Raw genomic sequence first — 19,353 nt, 5'->3', positions numbered from 1 at the left:
TCTTGAATTCAAATACAGTCTTCGTCTCAACCACTTCCACCTGGAGGCCCGTTCCATGAATTCACCACCCTTTCCAAGAAGCATTTCTTTAGGTGACTTCTGAGCCTGTCCCCTTTCACCTTCATTCTATGCCCCCTCATTCCAGTCAATTGAAAGAGACTCACCTCCTGTGCATTTATGCTACGTAGGTATTTAAACCAGAGGCGTATCTGGACTTCGGGAGGGGGGCCCAGAGCCAGAGTGAGGGGACACATTTTAGCCCCCCCCCCCAGCGCCGACGACCCCTCCTCAACCGACTGACCCTCTCCACCCCCTCCCGCCGCCAACCCTCCCCCGACACCGTCGCCTCCCTTTGCTGGTGGGGGACCCCCAACCCCCGCCAGCCGAGGTCCTCTCTTCCGTTGCAGCAAAGCTTCCTTCAGTTTCTAATTCTGAGTCTGACATCCTGCACGTACAGGACGTCAGACTCAGAACAGGAAGCTTTGCTGCAACGAAAGAGAGGACCTCGGCTGGCGGGGGTTGGGGTCCCCCGCCAGCAAAGATAGGCGACTGCGGGTTGGCGGCGGGGGTGGGGTGGAGAGGGTCATCAGCAGGGGGGTCCAGGGCCAAATCTACGGGGGCCCAGGCCCCTGTGGCCCCACGCAGATATGCCCCTGATTTAAACATCTCTATCATATCTCCCCTCTCCAGCTTTTCTTCCAAAGAATACACATGGACATTTTTAAGTCTGTCCCCATACACTTTATGACAAAGACCACTGACCATTTTAGTAGCCGCCCTCTGGACTGACTCCATTCTGTTTATATCTTTTTGAAGGTTTGATCTCTGGAATTGTACACATTTGGTCTCACCAGAGTCTTACACAGGGACATCATCACCTCCTTTCCCCTACTGGCCATTCCTCTCCCTATGCACCCAAGCATCCTTCTATCTTTTGCCATCAATCTTTTCTACCTGTTTGGCCACACATACACATACAATCACACATACACATACACACATACAATCACATTGAAGTCTCACTCCTCTTTCATGCTCAGAAGTACAACTGCAAGTGACGACTTTCTGCTTACATGGTAACATAGTAGATGACGGCAGAAAAAGACCTTCACGGTCCATCTAGTCTGCCCAACAAGATAAACTCATATGTGCTACTTCTTGTGTATACCTTACCTTGATTAGTATCTGCCATTTTCAGGACACAGACCGTAGAAGTCTTGCCCAGAACTAGCCGCACCACCCAAACACCAGCCCCGCCTCCCAATCTCGGCTAAGCTTCTTCTGAATTGTTGCATTACGTCTTTTTATTAGCTGAACTCTACCCATGAGGATTAACATGGTTAACTGAGAGAGGAAGAATGTATTTATCACACTAGTGAGATTTGATCCTGGGTATGTAGCTTCCTCTGTGTAGTCCCGGCTGTGCTGGCAAAGCAAACCTCATTAATCACCAGCTGTTGGGGGTTAAAGGCGGAAGGACAACATCCACCAAGAGCACCATGATGGAAAATGAAACCCAGTTGTGGATTGCTTCACTCACCCTTTCACTATTTTCAGCTCATCTTTCTCATAGGAGTACTGGGCGTTGTTCACTGATGGACAGACTGCACTGGGATCATGAGATCTGGGGACAGGGAACTGCACAGCTAAAAGGGATCTCTCAGCACCTGGGAAGAATCCAATCTTAGACGGCAAAAAAAGTTGAACCTTCTGGACACATTTTCATGAACACAGACCCTTAAACCTCTAGGAGGATTGAACACAGGGATACAGAACCTGTCCCCTCTAGGACTGGAGGGCTCAGGGAGTGGACAAGGGATACAGAGCCCCGTCACCTCTAGGACTGGAGGATTCAGGGGATGGACACAGGGATACAGAGCCTGACACCTCGGTGTATGTCTGTGTGTCCTTTGCTGATCAGTGTCTGTGACAGAATAATCCACTATTCTATTCTAAAGCACAAACCCCATGGAAACAAGGTGCATGTCATAGAAAAATTCACTATTCTGTTCTACTGACACTGTAAGAAACAAAGTGATCAGTGTCTGTGATACGATAACCCACTATTCTATCCTGCAGCAAAAACACCTTGCGAAATACACTGATCAGCACTTGTGATAGAATAATCCATGAGACCCACACCGATCAGTTAATCCATTAATGTATCTGCAACCAGGTAGGTTCACCAGTTCTCTCCTGATTGTGGAACAGTAAAAGTTTGTGATTGGGTTGTTCCATTGTACATTTACTGATACTCTTTGTTCACTCCCACTTCGGGGTGCCAGAGGGATTTTCTTTTTCTCTTTTGCCCCCTGGCTCTATTCCTCTTTCCTTGGTGCAGTCTGAGGCACCGGCTGACAGAGATTTCATGCTGCTGATGGCAGGAATCTGTTAAGCTTCAGAATAACAAGAGGTGGTGACAGAAACAAGTAGCGTCTCTCAGATAATCTCTTTCTTTCCTGTCACAATATTGACATTTCTTCTGTCTTTGACAGTCATCGGCTCTCCCTCCTTTTTCTTTATCTCTCATTTTCTCTCTTTCCTTGCTCTGTTTCTCCCCCATCGCCTTCTCTCAGGGCTGTAATCTGAGGAAATCTGATTTTGGGTATTGCGGTAGGACCCAGATACAGATACACACATGCACATGGTCAAGCACACACTATGCATGCCTGCGCATGGACAGACACACACACATGCATGCACACTTTCCATGCATGCATATGGACATAGATATGGGCACACGCACTGACAAATACATATACACATGCATGCACATGGACATATACACAGACACACACATAGGCTCAAGCTCACAGACACACACAACATGCATGCACATGGACACAGATACAGACTCACACACATGCATGTAATACTTACATATGCATACTCTCACAGACACATGCACGCACAGCATACACTATGTTTGCTTGCACATGGACAGAGACATACACATGCATGCAGACAGTCAAAGACACACATGCACATACATGCAACTGGACACAGATACAGGCACAACAGGTACATGCATGCACATGGATGGAGACACACATGCAGACAGTCAAAGACACACATGCACATGTATGCAACTGGACACAGATACAGACACACACAGATACAGGCATGCATATGGATGGAGACACACAGACACACACATGCAGACAGTCAAAGACATACATGCAATTGGACACAGATACAGACACAGACAGATACATGCATGCACATGGATGGAGACACACACACACATGCTTGAGAATACAGAGACAGTCTCTCACACATACATGTATGCATTCACTTACACACGGACACAGTCACACATAAATTTGTATGTAGACACCTTCCTCAGTGGATTTCTGTGCTATGGGGCTAATTGGGGGCTGCCCATTTCATAGTTAAGGCAACCTGTTTTGCTATATAAAAGAGCTTTAAATAAATCCAGTCAATATTCAAAACTATTTAAGTGGTTGGAAATGACTGCCTACTGGTTAAATCACTTGTTTGCAGCCATCCAGTCATTTTCAATGGTACTTAACCAGTTTTCTCTACTGAAAATGACCGGATAGCACCGAATTCAAAAGCAGCTAACTCGTGGCCATTTCAGAGGGGCGAAGTTGGGTTAAGTGCCGATATTCATCCCCTCACCGAATAAGTAAACCGCTTAAAATCTGGCCACATAAATTGCAGTCCTATCTTTAAGCGGTTTGGCTTATGTGGGCAAGGACTGAATATTGACTCAGCCAGCTCAAAAAAAACCCCAGATCATCAATGCTAAAGTCTGGACAGGGCCTGGCATTGAATATCCAGGAATAATGCTGGCAATAGGCAATAGAATGTTCCACTGGCAATGTGTTTTTGATGTTCCACGTTGGTCTTCTGTTATAAAACCAAGCCTATTACATGTTTTCAGACTGATTTTCCTGCTAGCCTGGCACTGTTTTCTGAAAGCAGAAGACCCCTTTCCAAGAAAAGCCATTCACCTGACACGGGAGCGGCTGCCGTGTTCACCAGGACCCTCAAGGCTGCCAGAGGGCAAAGGCCAGACTCCATGTTTTCCATGTTTGGAAAAACGCAATTTGAAAGCACAAAACCCCTCCACGAAAAACTACACTGGCTCCCCATCAAAGAACGCATTGCTTTCAAAATCTGCACTCTGGTTCACAAAATCATCTATGGTGAAGCTCCGGGATACATGGCAGACCTACCAACTAGAAACACATCCGAATCAACACGAACGTACCTAAATCTGCACTACCCAAGCTGCAAAGGACTCAATTACAAATCAACTTACGCGTCCAGCTTTAACTACATAAGCACACAACTGTGGAACGCATTACCAAAAGCCTTGAAAACTACGCATGACCACCTAAACTTCCAGAAAAAAACTAACCTGATTAAAAAGGCACCCTACCGATCCAACATAAATGCCTGATCTCTGCAACACAACAAAACTAAAGAACGTAATGGACATAACACAACTCTTCCGTTGTACGATTCCCTAGTGTGGCTGTACCACATGAACTTTATCTTACCACAGCATCAGTTTGTATTTGTTTACACTGGAGTCTGCAAACTCCTCTCCGGTACTATGTAAGCCACATCGAGCCTACAAATAGGTGGGAAAATGTGGGATATAAATGTAACAAATAAATAAATAAATAAATATCAGGGGGCCACACCACTTGCCCACCACCTTCTCCCATTGCCCATTCCCCATTTCTCTTGTGTTCCTTTAGTTTTTTTCTTTGCTGAGTGTTTTCATTTTATTAGGGTGATGGTGCAAGAGCAGAATTGGGGGGGAGGGGGTCTTTCACCCGGAGCTGAACACCACCGCTCCCCTTTGGAGAATGAGATGGAAGCAAGATTTTTTACAGAAGAAAACCTCATTTCTTAGGTTGGGCAGACCCAGCATCACTATCGGCTGGGCTTACTACCTGGCGTCCTTATTCCCATCGCTTATACAGGGCAGGAGGAAGTATCAGTCTCGAAAACAACACGCGCGAACTTTTGGCTTCAAGAATGCACCGGAGGCCTCGAGCCTATTAATATCGCTCTGCTAAATGAGGTGTAAAAAAAAAGAGAACCTCCGAGGTCCTAAAACCGAAGTGACACCAGCGTGAGGCTGCGCTACTCAAAATGGCACTGCAAAAGTCAGCAAAGCACAAAATCAGGGTGAGAAAAGGGCAGCCATGCTTCAAGCCAGAAGAGCAATGATGGATTGATGCAGGGAAAAGGGACGGATTGGGCAGTAACATATAGTAACATTGCAAATGACGGCAGATAAAGACCTGTACGGTCCATCCAGTCTGCCCAACTGGCAGTGCAAGTCACATTGTCACACACACTGCCCCAACACAGGACATGTACAGCACAAAGAAAACACACACATGCATGCACACACACACACACGCTTGTTCACTCTCTCTCTCTCTCTCTCTCTCACACACACACACACACTGATGCATCACAACACAGGCAGCCTACATAGAAAAATACACACTATCCCACCACAGGACAGGCACAACACAAGCGGCTGTAGCAGGGTCTAATCTCCTGAGCAGGTAACACTGTTGTTTCACCGATATCCATCTCCACTCTGCAGGGAGATGGGCGGAGCCTTTACCCAGCCTGACTCAGCACCTGAGCTCTGGATGTGATCAACAGGAGAAGAGAGGTGGGGAATATTTTAGAGATATACAAAGAATGCGCAAGACCAGTGGTTTCCCAAACCTGGTCCTGGAGGCAACCAAGCCTGTCAGGTTTTCAGGATGTCCACCATGAATATTCATGAGAGAGATTTGCATGCACGGCCTCCACTTCCTGCAAATCTCTCTCATGAATATTCATTGTGGATATCCTGAAAACCTGACTGGCTTTGGGTGCCTCCAGGGCCAGGTTTGGGACCCACTGCACAAGACACACCCCTTGTCCTTCAAAAAGGAAGATTTACAGGATAAGGCTCCAGAGCCACACTGGATATATTTCCTCACGAAAAGGGTGGTGATTGAATGGCCTGACCTCCCAGGGGGAGGTGGTGGAGACAGGGAGCAGCTATAATGCCAGGCAGAGAAGGGCTGGGGGCTCAGCTTCTGCCTGGAAGAAAAGTCCAGACACTGCCTGGCTCATTCTTTCCACAGCTCAGCCTGCTTTGTCAGGAACCCCATCCATTTTTAATGCCTGAGCAGGAACAGGCATTTCTCTCATCTGCTGTCTGACAGGAGTGGGGAGACAGAGCCCTCCCGTCCATCTCCTCATGTTGTTGGGGTCTCTCTGCCTCATTGCAGCAGTGTGTTGGATCAGACACTGACAGCCCCTGCAGTCTATCCCGGCTCTCCAGTTCCTCCCACAGTCTGTTACTGGTTTCCTGGGATGCACTTTACCATCTCCCTGAATAATGAAAGTATATATACCGTGCCTTCCTCCTGTGCACCTCTCAGCGGGTCTATGGCTGATCTCTTCCCCCAACTCCAGAAAAAACCCCGCTTTTCTTCCCTTTGCTCCAACCTCCCAAGAGCTGCACTGATTCCCTATAGAGGATTCCAGGCTCAGGGTGGGACGTTCAGCCTTGGGGCAATTTAGCTGAGCCCTTGCGTCACGAGGCTGCTCCGGGCAATGATACTCTTACCGTAACTGAGTCGTTTCTCGTGGCTCCTGTCTCTCCCTCCCCCCCCCCCCCCTCATGTCATATAAAGCCGACTAGAAGATGGTGTCTCACAGTGGAAGCAGGTCGTCTTGGGTGGGTGGCGGCCGAAGGGGTGAACCGAAGGAGGGATCGCTTCGTTGAGAGCACTGGGGGTGGGGGAGGGTCAGGAGATGACAGGTGCGTGAGGATTAAGGATATTGAATTTTTGTGTAATTGCTCTGCGCTTTTGAAAGGGATCGTATCGATTTGATGGTTTAATGAAAGAGGTTTGACGATTTTAGTTCAAAATGTATTTACATTTGATTTGTAAGATGTATTTATCCTACTTATGTGATCAACCTGACAATAACTGAAAACACCCCCCCCCCCCAAGCCCTTGTTCCCAGCCTCCATTTTGACCTGAAATTTTCCATCTTTGTACAAAACATTTTTCTCTCTTTACCTGAATAATTCAGGCAAGTATAACTCATTTCTATGGCTATATGCAGGTGCTTTTCTCTGTCCCTAGTGAGATCACAATGTAAGTTATTTGTACCTAGGGCAATGGAGGGTCACAGGGAGCCGCAGTGGGCATAGAACCCAAGCCACCAGGATCAAAGCCCACTGCACTAACTGTTAGGCTATTCCTCTACTCTACTCTACTTCCTCTGGCAGAAAAATTCGGTCCCTGTTACAGAGAAGGGCAATGAAAATCATAAAGGGGAACAGATGACTTCCGTATGACAAAAGGCCGAAGCGTCTAGGGCTCTTCAGCTTAGAAAAAAGACAGCTGAGGGGAGATACCATTCAGGTCTATAAAATAATGGTGTTGAACGGGTAGATGTGACTCGTTTGTTTACTCTTTCCAAAAATACTAGGACTAGGGGGCATGCGATGTAGCTACAATGTAGTAAATTTAAAACAAATGGGAGAAAAGTTTTCTTCATTCAACTGTAATTACTCTGGAATTGGTTGCCAGAGAATGTGGTAAAGGCAGTTAGCTTAGCGGGGTTTAAAAAAGGTCTGGATGGCTTCCTAAAGGAAAAGTCCATAGACCATTATTAAATTGACTTGGGAAAATCCACTGCTTTTTTCTGGGATAAGCAGTATAAAATGTATTGAACGTTTTCGGGTTGGGCTTGTTGGACCCTTGGTCTGTCTCAGTGTGGCAATACTTATGTACTTAAGTTTAATATTATCAGCAAAGCAAAAAAAAAAAATTCTTTAAACTGAACATCCAGTGGTGGTATAAAACCATCTCACTCTTGTCACAAGATTTTCCGGGTGATGCGTGGCACTGAATTCCCACTGTGTGCACATACCTGACTTTTAATACGCACATGTTTAAATGCCTCAGTCTTTGAGATTTTTTCCCCAGCCAGTGTATTTTAGCTAAGGTGGAGTGTGTGCCTGTGGGAAATTCTCTTAAGAAGATAGGAAGAGCTATCCTGGGTTGGGTCCAGAATCTATCCTGGCATCCTGTCTCCAACAACCTGCGTCACTTAGAAAAAGTCTAATGGATGTGTCCCTTCCCAAAATGACCAGTTGGTGATTTCTACATCTCTCTGCAAAACAGCTGCCCTCTAGGAACTTGTCCAAACCTTTTGTAAACCCAACTCTACTGCTGTTCTTGAACACACAACCCCAATGGCAACAAATTCCACAGCACTCAGGTCTTTATCTGCCATCACTTACTATGTTATGTTACATTGAGCTTGTGTGTGGCGTGAAAAGATCATAATGTAACAAATGATGAAAGAAAAGACTGACTACTCTATCCACTCTGCTAAAAGAGCATATCCTAGCTGCCAGCCATAGAGCAAATGCTCGTTGAATATCAAACGGTCCAAGGTAGTTTGTTTTCCTTGAGTGCAGTGTCTCTAGATGGGTTCGTTTTGCACATACCATGACATGAACCTCACTCCTAAGCCAGGGTATGTGGCATATGATCTCAACTTAAATGCCTGAACCCTGCAACAGAACGAAACCAAAGCTCGTACTGGACATAACTTAACTCTTCCTCCCTACGATTCCCTTATTTGTCTGTTTATACATGATCTTTATTCTACCACAACATCACTTTGTATTTGGTCATACCGGAATTGGCGATCGCCATTACGGTACTATGTAAGCCACATTGAGCCTGCAAATAGGTGGGAAAATGTGGGATACAAATGTAACAAATAAATAAATAATGTATTGGCAACCAATCCAGGTGCACTTGAAAGTTCTTTGTGATCAAGCCTGTGACACCCTACTGATGGGAAATATTTTTGTATCTTTCTGCCATTTCTTGGTCTCGGACTGCATTTTTTGGTACTTGAGGATCTTCTCTCTCTCCACGCGATTCACAGAGCACTCAGGAATGACACCTCTATGATTAATGCCATTCTGGTGTTTTTCTCATTTTCCTCTATATCCGGTTTCCTAGCATCCCGCATTTTATTGGAAGGGATGGGGAGGTCCCAGGGTATCATAACCTCTTCCTCCACTGTGGAGAATTTTATGTGGTACTTTCCTAATAGTGCTTTGGTAACTAACAAGTCAATACATTGGATCCATAAATATCACGAATCCTGTACTCCTGTCTCCTGGGCAAATGCATGCAAGATTCCCTCTAAAATTCACCTCCAGCCCCTTCCCCTGCCTTATCTAACCACAGGCTTTCACCATGATCCAATGACCACAACAACCATCCAGCTAATTTAACCCAAACATCTGGCCTCCCAGACACTACCAAGCCCACAACCATCTCACCACAATGATCTGGTGAACACACCAAGTGGCAGACCCAGAGGTCTTTTCACTTCCTCTGTGCTTCTGTTGGGTCTTCTTCAAGTCTCTCCTCAGTCGGTCTCTACCACATGATCCATGCTTCATGCATCCATGAAAACACGTTTCCCAGTGTTTCTCCAGAGTCTACCCTCTTGGAGCTGCACATCACGAGCTCTTTGTCCTAAAATTTTCTTTCTGCTGAAAAAGGGTTGTTTCGGGTGGCTGATTTATACTTTTGAGGATTTACATGTTTTTATCATATGCTCCCATCTCATCTCTCCTCTGCAGTTTCCACATTTGGATCCTAAAGTCTTATTTCGAGGGGCTTTTGGAGCAGACCTGGCACCACGTCTCTTCATCACCTCCAGCCTTATATCCTCAGGGCCTCTAGAAATGGACACGAAACTTCAGGTGACCTGTCACCGGTGACCTATTTAGAAGTCTTATCACCTCTTTCTCCCTAGGCACTCCAGAAGACCCATCCACCTCTTGATGTGATTGGATATCGTGACCCTGCCATGCTGTTTGTCATTGTAACTCTAAGCACAGGATAAATACAGCACAGACAACTGAAAAGAGACCTCAGGAGAGGAGAAGACAGCAGCACCCTGAAACACCCAAGGTAGGAATACAGCATGGACAGCTGCAGAGAGTTCTCTGCCTGGACATTAATACCTTGTCCCCACCACCACCATGCATCAGTCCTTTGGATTTCTGCATCTAGCACGCATAATTGTGTATTTTAATTCTGAACCCCTCTACCAAGCAAACTCTCCTATCAATCTATCCCTCAGGGGTGGGCACACCGAGGGGGAGCTCTGTAACTGGGTGCCACTATTAGAACAATAAGATGCAGTGCTCCGAGTGCTAATTTTAGAAGTGTTTGGGTGCCAAGATTTCATTATAAAATATTGGTGTAGACTCGCATCAACATGCCAATCTCTAGGCGTGCCCACTTATGCCATGTAAGCACATACATGACACCGAGTTATAGAATGAAGGGGGTGGCTGTTAACTGCTAATAAGACAAATGTTTCCCCTAACGTCTCTGCAATATCACGCTTTTATTTTGGAATTTAGCTCAAGGTGAGTTACATTCAGGTACAGTCAGTATTGCCTTGTCCCGAAAAGACTGACAATCTAAGAGTTAGATTTAATAAAATCTACATAAGTATATAAGCATTGCCATACCGGGACAGACCAAAGATCCATCAAGCCCAGCATCCTGTTTCCAACAGTGGCCAATCCAGGTCCCAGAAAAGTACAAAACATTTTATACTGCTTATCCCAGAAATAGTGGATTTTCCCCAAGTCCAATTTAATAATGGTCTATGGACTTTTCCTTTAGGAAGCCGTCCAAACCTTTTTAAAACTCTACTAAGTTAACTGCCTTTACCACATTCTCCACTAACGAATTCCAGAGTTTAATTACATGTTGAGTGAAGAAAACTTTTCTCTGATTCGTTTTAAATTTACTACTTTGTAGCTTCATCACATGCCCTCTAGTCCTAGTATTTTTGAAAAGCGTAAACAGACGCTTCACATCTACCCTTTTAACTCCACTCAATATTTTATAGACCTCTATCATATCTCCCCCACTAGCGGGTTAGTGTGTGGTCATGAGATTAACATGCTTTATTAGCAAATCGGTCTTATTGCACGGAATGGGACCTGTGGTACGTAACACGCATTCAAGTAGATTAGCATGTAATGAAGTAGTGGCTTTCTGTAAATCTAGCCCTGACTTTGTACCTAAGGCAGTGGAGAGTGAAGTGCCTTGCCCAGGGTCCCGAGGAGCATGAGCGGGATTTGAACTCTGCCTTCCCTGGTTCTCATAAAAAGCCTTTCTTAAGTTTCTTCCAGATCTGCTACCTGTTAGTTTCATGGAGGGTCCCACAGTCTCAGAAAAAGTGAGCAACCACTTGCCCCAAGACTTGTAGCATGGAATGTTGCTATTCTTTGGGGTTCCATATGGAATCTGGTCACTTTTTAGGATTCCAGAATCTTGATATTCTTTGGGGCTCTACATGGGATATTGCTACTCTTTGGGGTTCTACATGGAATCTTATCAGTCTTTAGGATTGCAGAATCTTGCTATTCTTTGGGGTTCTACATGGAATGTTGCTACTCTTTGAGATTCTGCATGGGATCTTATCACTCTTTAGGATTCCAGAATCTTGCTAGTCTTTAGGGTTCTACATGGAATGTTGCTACTCTTTGAGATTCTGTATGGAATCTTATCACTCTTTAGAATTCCAGAATCTTGCTATTCTTTGGGGTTCTACATGGAATGCTGCCATGATTTGGGTTTCTGCCAGGTACTTGTGACCTGGCTTGGCCATTGTTTGGAAAACAGGATAGTGGGCTAGATAGACCATTGGTCTGACCCAGTATGGCTACTCTTATGTTGTTATGTTCTATTTACCCGTTCTAATTCTCTCAAGATTTTGTAGACCTCAATCGTATCTCCCCTCAGCCATCTCTTCTCCAAGCTGAAGAGCCCTAACCTCTTAAACCTTTCCTCATATGAGAGGAGTTCCATCCCCTTGTTCATTCTGGTTGCTCTTCTCTTTACCTTTTCTCAAGGGGTTCTTTTTACTAAGGTGCACTAACAGATTTATCCCTATGGGCTTCTTAGCATGTTGAGTACACTAAATCCATCAGCTCACCTTAGTTAAAGGACCCCAAGGTTTGCAGAATGGTCTCTGCGGAGCACAGGGGAGTGGCTTGTTCAAGCTGAGGATGCGGTGATGTCTGCTCTGTGCTGCTTCAGTGCAAAATCAGCATGGGCTTCAAATATTTCATGCAGAAATCTCCCTGCTCCCTGAGAGATTACACCTAGGTTTAACAGCTGGCTAATTTATGACACATATTATGGTTCTACTTAGCAGCTTCCCTGCTTCTGCCCCCCCCCCCCCTCCCTCCAAGCATAGACAAAAATAAACCAGAACACTGCTGTGCTGTTTGTCATTGTAACCCAAAGCAGAAGATAAGTACAGCACAGACAACTGAAATGACACCTCGGGAGAGAGGGACAGCAGCACACAAAAGCAAGAATACAGCACAAACAGGTGAAAAGACCTCAGGAGAGAAGACAGCAACACCCAAAATCAATAATACAGCACAAACAGGTGAAGAGGCTTCAGGAGAGAAGACAGCAGCACCCCAAAAGCATGAATACAGCACAAACAGGTGAAAAAACCTCAGGAGAGAAGACAGCAACACCCAAAAGCAATAATACAGCACAAACAGGTGAAGAGGCTTCAGGAAAGAAGACAGCAGCACTCAAAAGCAATAATACAGCACAAACAGGTGAAGAGGCTTCAGGAGAGAAGACAGCAGCACCCCAAAAGCATGAATACAGCACAAACAGGTGAAGAGGCTTCAGGAGAGAAGACAGCAGCACCCCAAAAGCATGAATACAGCACAAACAGGTGAAAAGAGACATCAGGAGAGAAGGCAGCAGCACCCCAAAAGAATGAATACAGCACAAACAGGTGAAGAGACATCAGGAGAGAAAGCAGCAGCACCCCAAAAGAATGAATACAGCACAAACAGGTGAAAAGACTTTGGAAGAGAAGATAGCAGCACCCTGAAACACCCAGGATATGAATACAGCATGGACAGCTGCAGAGAGACCTCAAAGGAGGGAACCGCAGCATCCTATGGCACTCAAAGTATGAACACAGCACAAACAGCTGTAGAGATATTGGGGTGAGGGATGATGAGTAGGGGGAAGTTTAAATATGATAAAGCACACCTTTGATTTCCTCATCATTATAAAAATATAGGGGCCATTTTACTAAGCCGCGTAATCGTCTACACTCGCCCAACCCATGCCAAAATGGAGTTACCACCCGGCTACTGCGTGGCCCTTGCAGTAATTTATTTTTGACGTGTGTCTGATACGCACATCCAAAAAATCATTTTTATTTTCAGATGTGCATATCGGAACGCGGGCCAAGTGGCATTTGATGCACAAAGGTCATTACTGCCTGGTTGCCGCATGAGTCTTTACCGCTAGGTCAATGGCTGGCGGTAAGGTCGCAGACCCAAAATGGACGCACAGCAATTTTGATTTTGCTGCATGTCCATTTTTGGCAAAATTTAAAAAGGGCTTTTTTACAGGTGCGCTGAAAAATGGATCGGCGCTCGCCCAAAACCTGCGCCTACACTGCCGCAAGCCATTTTCAGTGCACCTTAGTAAAAGGACTCCATAGAGATGTAATGTCATTGAATACATTTTAAAAAGCATCACCAGGAGGAGGGAGAGAGCTCAGGAATCAGGCAGCCTGGTCTCCAGAGGAACTTGGATAAGAAAGCTGAAGCCTGTTTGATTTGCTTCTCAACTCCACAGCAGAGTAATTTCCCCTTGTATCCAAAGATAGCTTCATGGCACTTCCCATAACCAGCTGCTCAAACTCAAATCCTCAGCTCTCTGGGGTAGGGACCCTATAAAATTGTTCCTAATTTTTTTTCTTAAGGGAGGATAAGATGGGGGAAACATATTTCAAACCCCATTTTGCTACTAATTAGAATTCTGCCAGGTACTTGTGACCAGGATTGGCCAGTGTTGGAAGCAGGATACTGGGCTTGATGGATCATCAGTCTGACCCAATATGGCTATTCTTATATTCTGGTGAGGGAGTCACAATGATTGATTCTGTGCCACCCTACAAATCCCCAAAAGTAAGGTGTCCAGTGCCTCTTGTGCCATCTCCTAGACACACAGGAAAAAAAAAATACCAGAGGGAATCTGGTTGTAAAAAGTCCAATCAGACTCACAGATCACCCCTCCAGGCACCAAAGAGTTAACCTGGATGCGACACAATGCAAAGGGAATCCCTGGACTAGCTGCCCTAGGCAGTGCTGCTGAATTTTCCACAGACCATGGTGGCAGTGGGTACTTAACCTCCCCACCCCCCCCCCCCCCTTCACACACCCATGCCCTTCCTTTCCAAAGTCAGAGACTAGGCATGGCCTTGCATGGGTTGTGATTTCACTGCAGAAACATCCCATGCAATAACATTTAAAGACAGACTTAATGAGGTTAAAATAAAGACATCAATTGGGAAGGGGAAGATAGCAAATGCATATTCAGTAAAATTCATATAAGGAGCCTGCAAATTTCTTTTGAGTTCTATAGACAAACTCCTTAAGGTTTGAGCAAAGGTCTGAGAGGGTCAGCAGAAGTCTTTAAGGGGCATCAAAGGTCTGTGAGAGTTGGTAAAGGTCTTTAAGGGTCAATGAAAATCTTAAATGGTCAACTCTGCAGGATAAAGTCATTTTTGCATGTTTCAGCCTGCAATCAGGAGCTTCAGCAGAAAATCAAAGCTTTCCCTGTTGCCATTCGCAGCCAAAACTCCTCTGAAAGTAAGAGGGAAAGGGAGGATGATGAAACACACCACCGTTTGTAATTTGTACCTTTTGAAAACTGAGACACCCAGGCAAATAGTCTTGGCTTTGAAAAGGCTGGATAGGAGGCAGATAGAAAGAATTTATTTTATCACCTTCTGGGAGTTCCCCCTTCCCTCTTTTCAGGGGTGGGGAAAGGGAGGGAGAGAGAACACCACATTTAAAATGAAGACTGGAAATTGAATTCCAGATGTGTCTTTTTATATAAAACCAATAGCACCTCCCATCCTGCCTCTATCTCCCCAGTTCCTTCCCAATCTGTCAGTTGCCCCTCCAACCCCCTCCCCCCTTCCCAATGCAGGAACGCAGTGCCACCCCAACCAACCACTGAGACCTCCCCACTGATGAAAGTTTGTCCTGAGTGGCTCTTGTTTTCTAATGAAATGGGAAGTTAAAGGGCTGGGGGGATTGCGAGCAGCTGACGAGGTCCGAACAGATACTCCAAAGGTTTGCTTTTCACCGCTAACTCATGGCATGGCTGGCAGCAAGAGTGGTCTCAGATTTTATGACTTTTGGTATGGCATGCATGGATAATGCCCCAGAGACAGCATTGGTGGGGAGGGGAGGGGAGGGGAGGGGAAGGGAATAAAAACTCACAATTTTTTCCGAGGTGCCCGGCTTGGTCCCATTGAGACCCACTAGGGATGGCAGCGTCTGGGACATCCAGTTCGTCACCATGGCCATGGTACTCAGCACGGCCCCGATCTTCAGCAGCGGCACAGTCATGTCGCTCTGTGCTTCATCCCCTTCCTCATGGGGTTGGTACCACACCCCCTCCCCTCTCTCTCTGCTCTCAGTCTCTGAAACTCTGACCCCTCTGGGAGGGAGAAGAGGTGGTCCCCGGTCTTCAAAGCACACGTGCAGATGTGGGAGAGGACAGGCGAAAGAGAACAGGCGTCCCAGTCCTTGGCTTCCTAGTCACTCTTTGCCCTGCATCTTCCCCCCTTCATTTGCGGCTGGGAAATTGTACAGGCTGAGGAAAAGAGATGCCTCCCAGCTGTATCTCTCCTGTCTTGGTCAACCGTCTGCATTGGACTGAAGAAGGGAAACTGATACCAGCCCCTTTCACCCTCTTCCCCTCCCCCCTTTCTGTCTCTCCCTCCCCTCCTGCCTGTCTCTCTCCCTCTTCTATCCCTCTCTGGCTTTCTCTGTGTTTCTTTCCTCTTCCTGTTTTCTCTCTCACCTTTGTTCCCCTTCTCCCTCGCTTTTCTCACTTTCCTCTTCTCTCCTTCTCTAGTATAAAAATTCCACTCCTATGCTTACAACAGAATACATCTCTGCCTCTCAGCTCAATCACTTACAGCCCTAGCTGACGTCACTGCCACTGCTGAACAGCTGCCAGGGTGAACTCAGTGGGAGGAGGGGTGAGCAGAGTCCTAGCAGGAAGCTCCTCCAGGTCCTCCGGTAGGGGTGAGGACCAGGAGGCAAGCAGGCTAAGGACCAGTCTCACTTAAGCTTGATGGAGCATCATCTCAAAGCAGCCCACATCTGATAACACAAGGAAGTGGTTAACTGAGTGTCTGAAGGGGTCTAAAGACCACTCCCCTTGTCCCATCCTTGTACCCCACCTATCAGAGAAATTAATGGGATAAGAGGGGAGAGGAGCTTTCCAGGATCCAATGGTCTGTAAGAAGACCTGGGGGCATCTGTAAGAGGGGTGGGAGGAGGGAAAAACTCTCTGCCACTCAGGGTGGGAGATTTATAGTGTTAAACGCCGCACCTTCACAACTCCTGGTACAAAAACGGAAAAAGTGCTGTTCAGCTTGGGAAGAAATCCTGACATATCCACTTCTATTAATATTCCTCTCCTGTATGTGTGGGATGCAAGACACCAGCAGGTACCAAAGCCAGGGACCGTTTTGCACCAACTTCCTGGCAAAGCATCCTGTCGATTTAGTCTTGATTCTCTGTAATTTGCAGGATATTAGTTAAGCTTTTAGTGGTGTTTTTTAAAATTTATAAATCCTTAAGTGCTGCTCTGAGATCAGGAAATAATGGAGTGGCAGGCTGCCTCTAGGCTGAATAAATATGACCCCCCCCCCCCCAACCAATCTCCTGATAGGTCACACAGATGGTTGGATTTCACAATTCACAGTCCGAGTTCCCAGTAGCATTTGCAAAGATGTTTTAACCATTCACAGCCCAGCATGAAACGGGCCTTCACTGGGAATTCATTCAGTGACAATCAGGCCAGAAGGAGATCCACAGGAGGGTGTGCTTGGACAATGTAGTATCTGACTTAAATGTAAGATAACAGGTTTTATCCCATCATCATTTCCTTACAAAAAATAGTGGATTATTCTAACTCAGACACTCAATGAAGGAGGGTGAACAGTGGAGTGCCGCAGGGATCTGTACTGGGACCGGTGCTATTTAGCATATTTATAAATGATATGGAAATCAGACTGATGAGAGAGGTGATCAAATTTGCAGATGATACAAAACTATTCAAGGTTGTTAAACACGTGCGGACTGTGAAATATTGCAGGAAAACCTTAGGAAATTGGAAGACTGGGCATCCAAATGGCAGATGAAATTTAATGTGGACAAATGCAAGGTGATGCACATTGGAAAGAATAATCCGAATCATAATTACCTGGTTCTAGGGTCCACCTTGGGGGTCAGCACTCAAGAAAAAGATCTGGGTGTTGTTGTAGATAATACACTGAAATCTTCTGCTCAGTGTGCAGTGGCAGCCAAAAAAGCAAGCAGGATGCTAGGAATTATTAGGAAAGGGATGGTGAATAAGACCGAAAATACTATAATGCCTTTGTATCGCTCCATGATGCATCTGCACTTTCAGTATTATGTTTAGTTCTGTTCGCCATATCTCAGAAAAGATAGCGGAATTAGAAAAGACTCAAAGAAGAGTGACCAAAATGATAAAGGGGATGGAACTCCTCTCGTATGAGGAAAGGCTAAAGAGGTTAGGGCTCTTGGAAAAGAGACAGATGAAGGGAGATATGATTGAGGTCTACAAAATCCTGAGTGGTGTAGAATGAGTAGAAGTAAATCAAGTTTTTTACTCATTCCAATGGTACAAAGACTAGATGACACTCGAGGAAGTTGCAAGGAAATACCTTTAAAACAAATAGGAGGAAATATTTTTTCACTCAACAAATAGTTAAGCTCTGGAACTCTTTGCCGGAGGATGTGGTAACAGCGGTTAGCGTATCTGGGTTTAAAACAGGTTTGGACAAATTCCTGGAGGAAACGTCCATAGTCTGCTATTGAGACAGACACGGGGAAGCAACTGCTTGCCCAGGGATTGGTAGCGTGGAATGTTGCTACTCTTTGGGGTTCTGGAATGTTGCTACTCTTTGGGGTTCTACATGGAATCTTGTTACTCTTTTTGGGGTTCTGGAATGTTGCTGCTAATTGGGTTTCTGCCAGGTACTTGTGACCTGGCTTGGCCACTGTTTGGAAAACAGAATACTGAGCTAGATGGACAATTGGTCTGACCCAGTATGGCTACTCTTATGATCAATATGTTTCTCCCGGTGTTTGTGATGTGGAATAGAATAGTAGATTATTCTATCACAGACACTGATCAGTGTGTCTCTCACAGTGTCCATAGAACAAAATAGTGGATTATTCTATAACAAGCACTGATCAGTGTGTTTCTCACTGTGTCTGTGGATTGAAATAGCAGAGTTTGTATGTTCAATCCCCCTTTCCTTGCGCATATCTCGTGTATGTTTTTCTCTTTTAAACGTTCTTTGCATGGTTCTGCATTTTGATACCACCTCCATGTGTGACATTTCTCTGTTTCAGCAGTGAGAGTCAATGGCTTTCAAGAGCTGCGGCATTTCTGGCTTCCCAGCTCTTGGGGAGTGAAAGAGTAATATTGGTAGGGGCATTGGGAGAATACATAAGGCCTTGCCTGAGTGAAGACTTTCAGGTATTCAGCCTCCCACAGATATGTAAAGGCTTTCTGAGGGATGGGATGAGAATGACTCAGGGTGGAGGGGAGGAAGTGTATGTGTCACTGTGGTGTTTGTTTAAGCGCAACAGCAGGAAACGAGAGAAGAATCCGAATTTCCCCCTCTGTCTGCAAATAGCTACAGTTCTCTGTAGTAAATTTCAGGTGCAAATCCCTTTGGGGATTTGCAGCCATGTTGCAGGAGAAAAGCCATGTCTCACTTTTTCTACTGGTACTGGGTGACTTCCCCCTGCTTTGGTGCCTTTCAGCTGTCACTGTGGCCCTCCCCCTCCCCTTAATTAATGGCTACTACATCCGTGCCTAATGTCCATGTATCCTCCAGTTCTGTTAACGTTTTGGGGCAAAGGTTCTCCCCTGTGGAGGGCACTGCAAAGCTTGGGGTCCCCCTGTGTTGCAGGAGAGATGGGGGAGGGTGAATGAGATCTGTGGGCATTGGATCCCAGATGAGAGCTGGATGGGAGTTACAGGGAAGAAGGCTTCCTGGGGAGTGATACTTCTCAGATTTCTGCAGCCTTTTTTAAAAATCTAAGTGCTTAAAAATGGTATCATTTAATATCTTTATGATGGTGCTCCTCAATTAAATTTCCCCTCAGATGGCAGC

At 45.7% G+C, this 19,353-nt stretch overlaps 1 protein-coding gene across 1 annotated transcript in view; it reads right to left on the bottom strand.

Moving 5' to 3' along the window:
• Window positions 1-15,535, bottom strand: part of OLFM2 (olfactomedin 2) — an 84,927-nt gene extending 69,392 nt beyond the window's left edge. Inside the window, 1 exon segment of the mRNA XM_030195297.1 lies at window positions 15,407-15,535. Within this exon segment, the coding sequence (XP_030051157.1) occupies window positions 15,407-15,535 (129 nt within the window).
• Between the last annotated feature and the right edge of the window lie 3,818 nt (window positions 15,536-19,353).

Source organism: Microcaecilia unicolor, chromosome 3 (genome assembly GCF_901765095.1).
Source record: "Microcaecilia unicolor chromosome 3, aMicUni1.1, whole genome shotgun sequence".
Taxonomy (NCBI): Eukaryota; Metazoa; Chordata; class Amphibia; order Gymnophiona; family Siphonopidae; genus Microcaecilia; species Microcaecilia unicolor.
The sequence above is the reverse complement of the archived record's forward strand: the minus strand, read 5'-3'. Positions and strand labels throughout refer to the sequence as shown.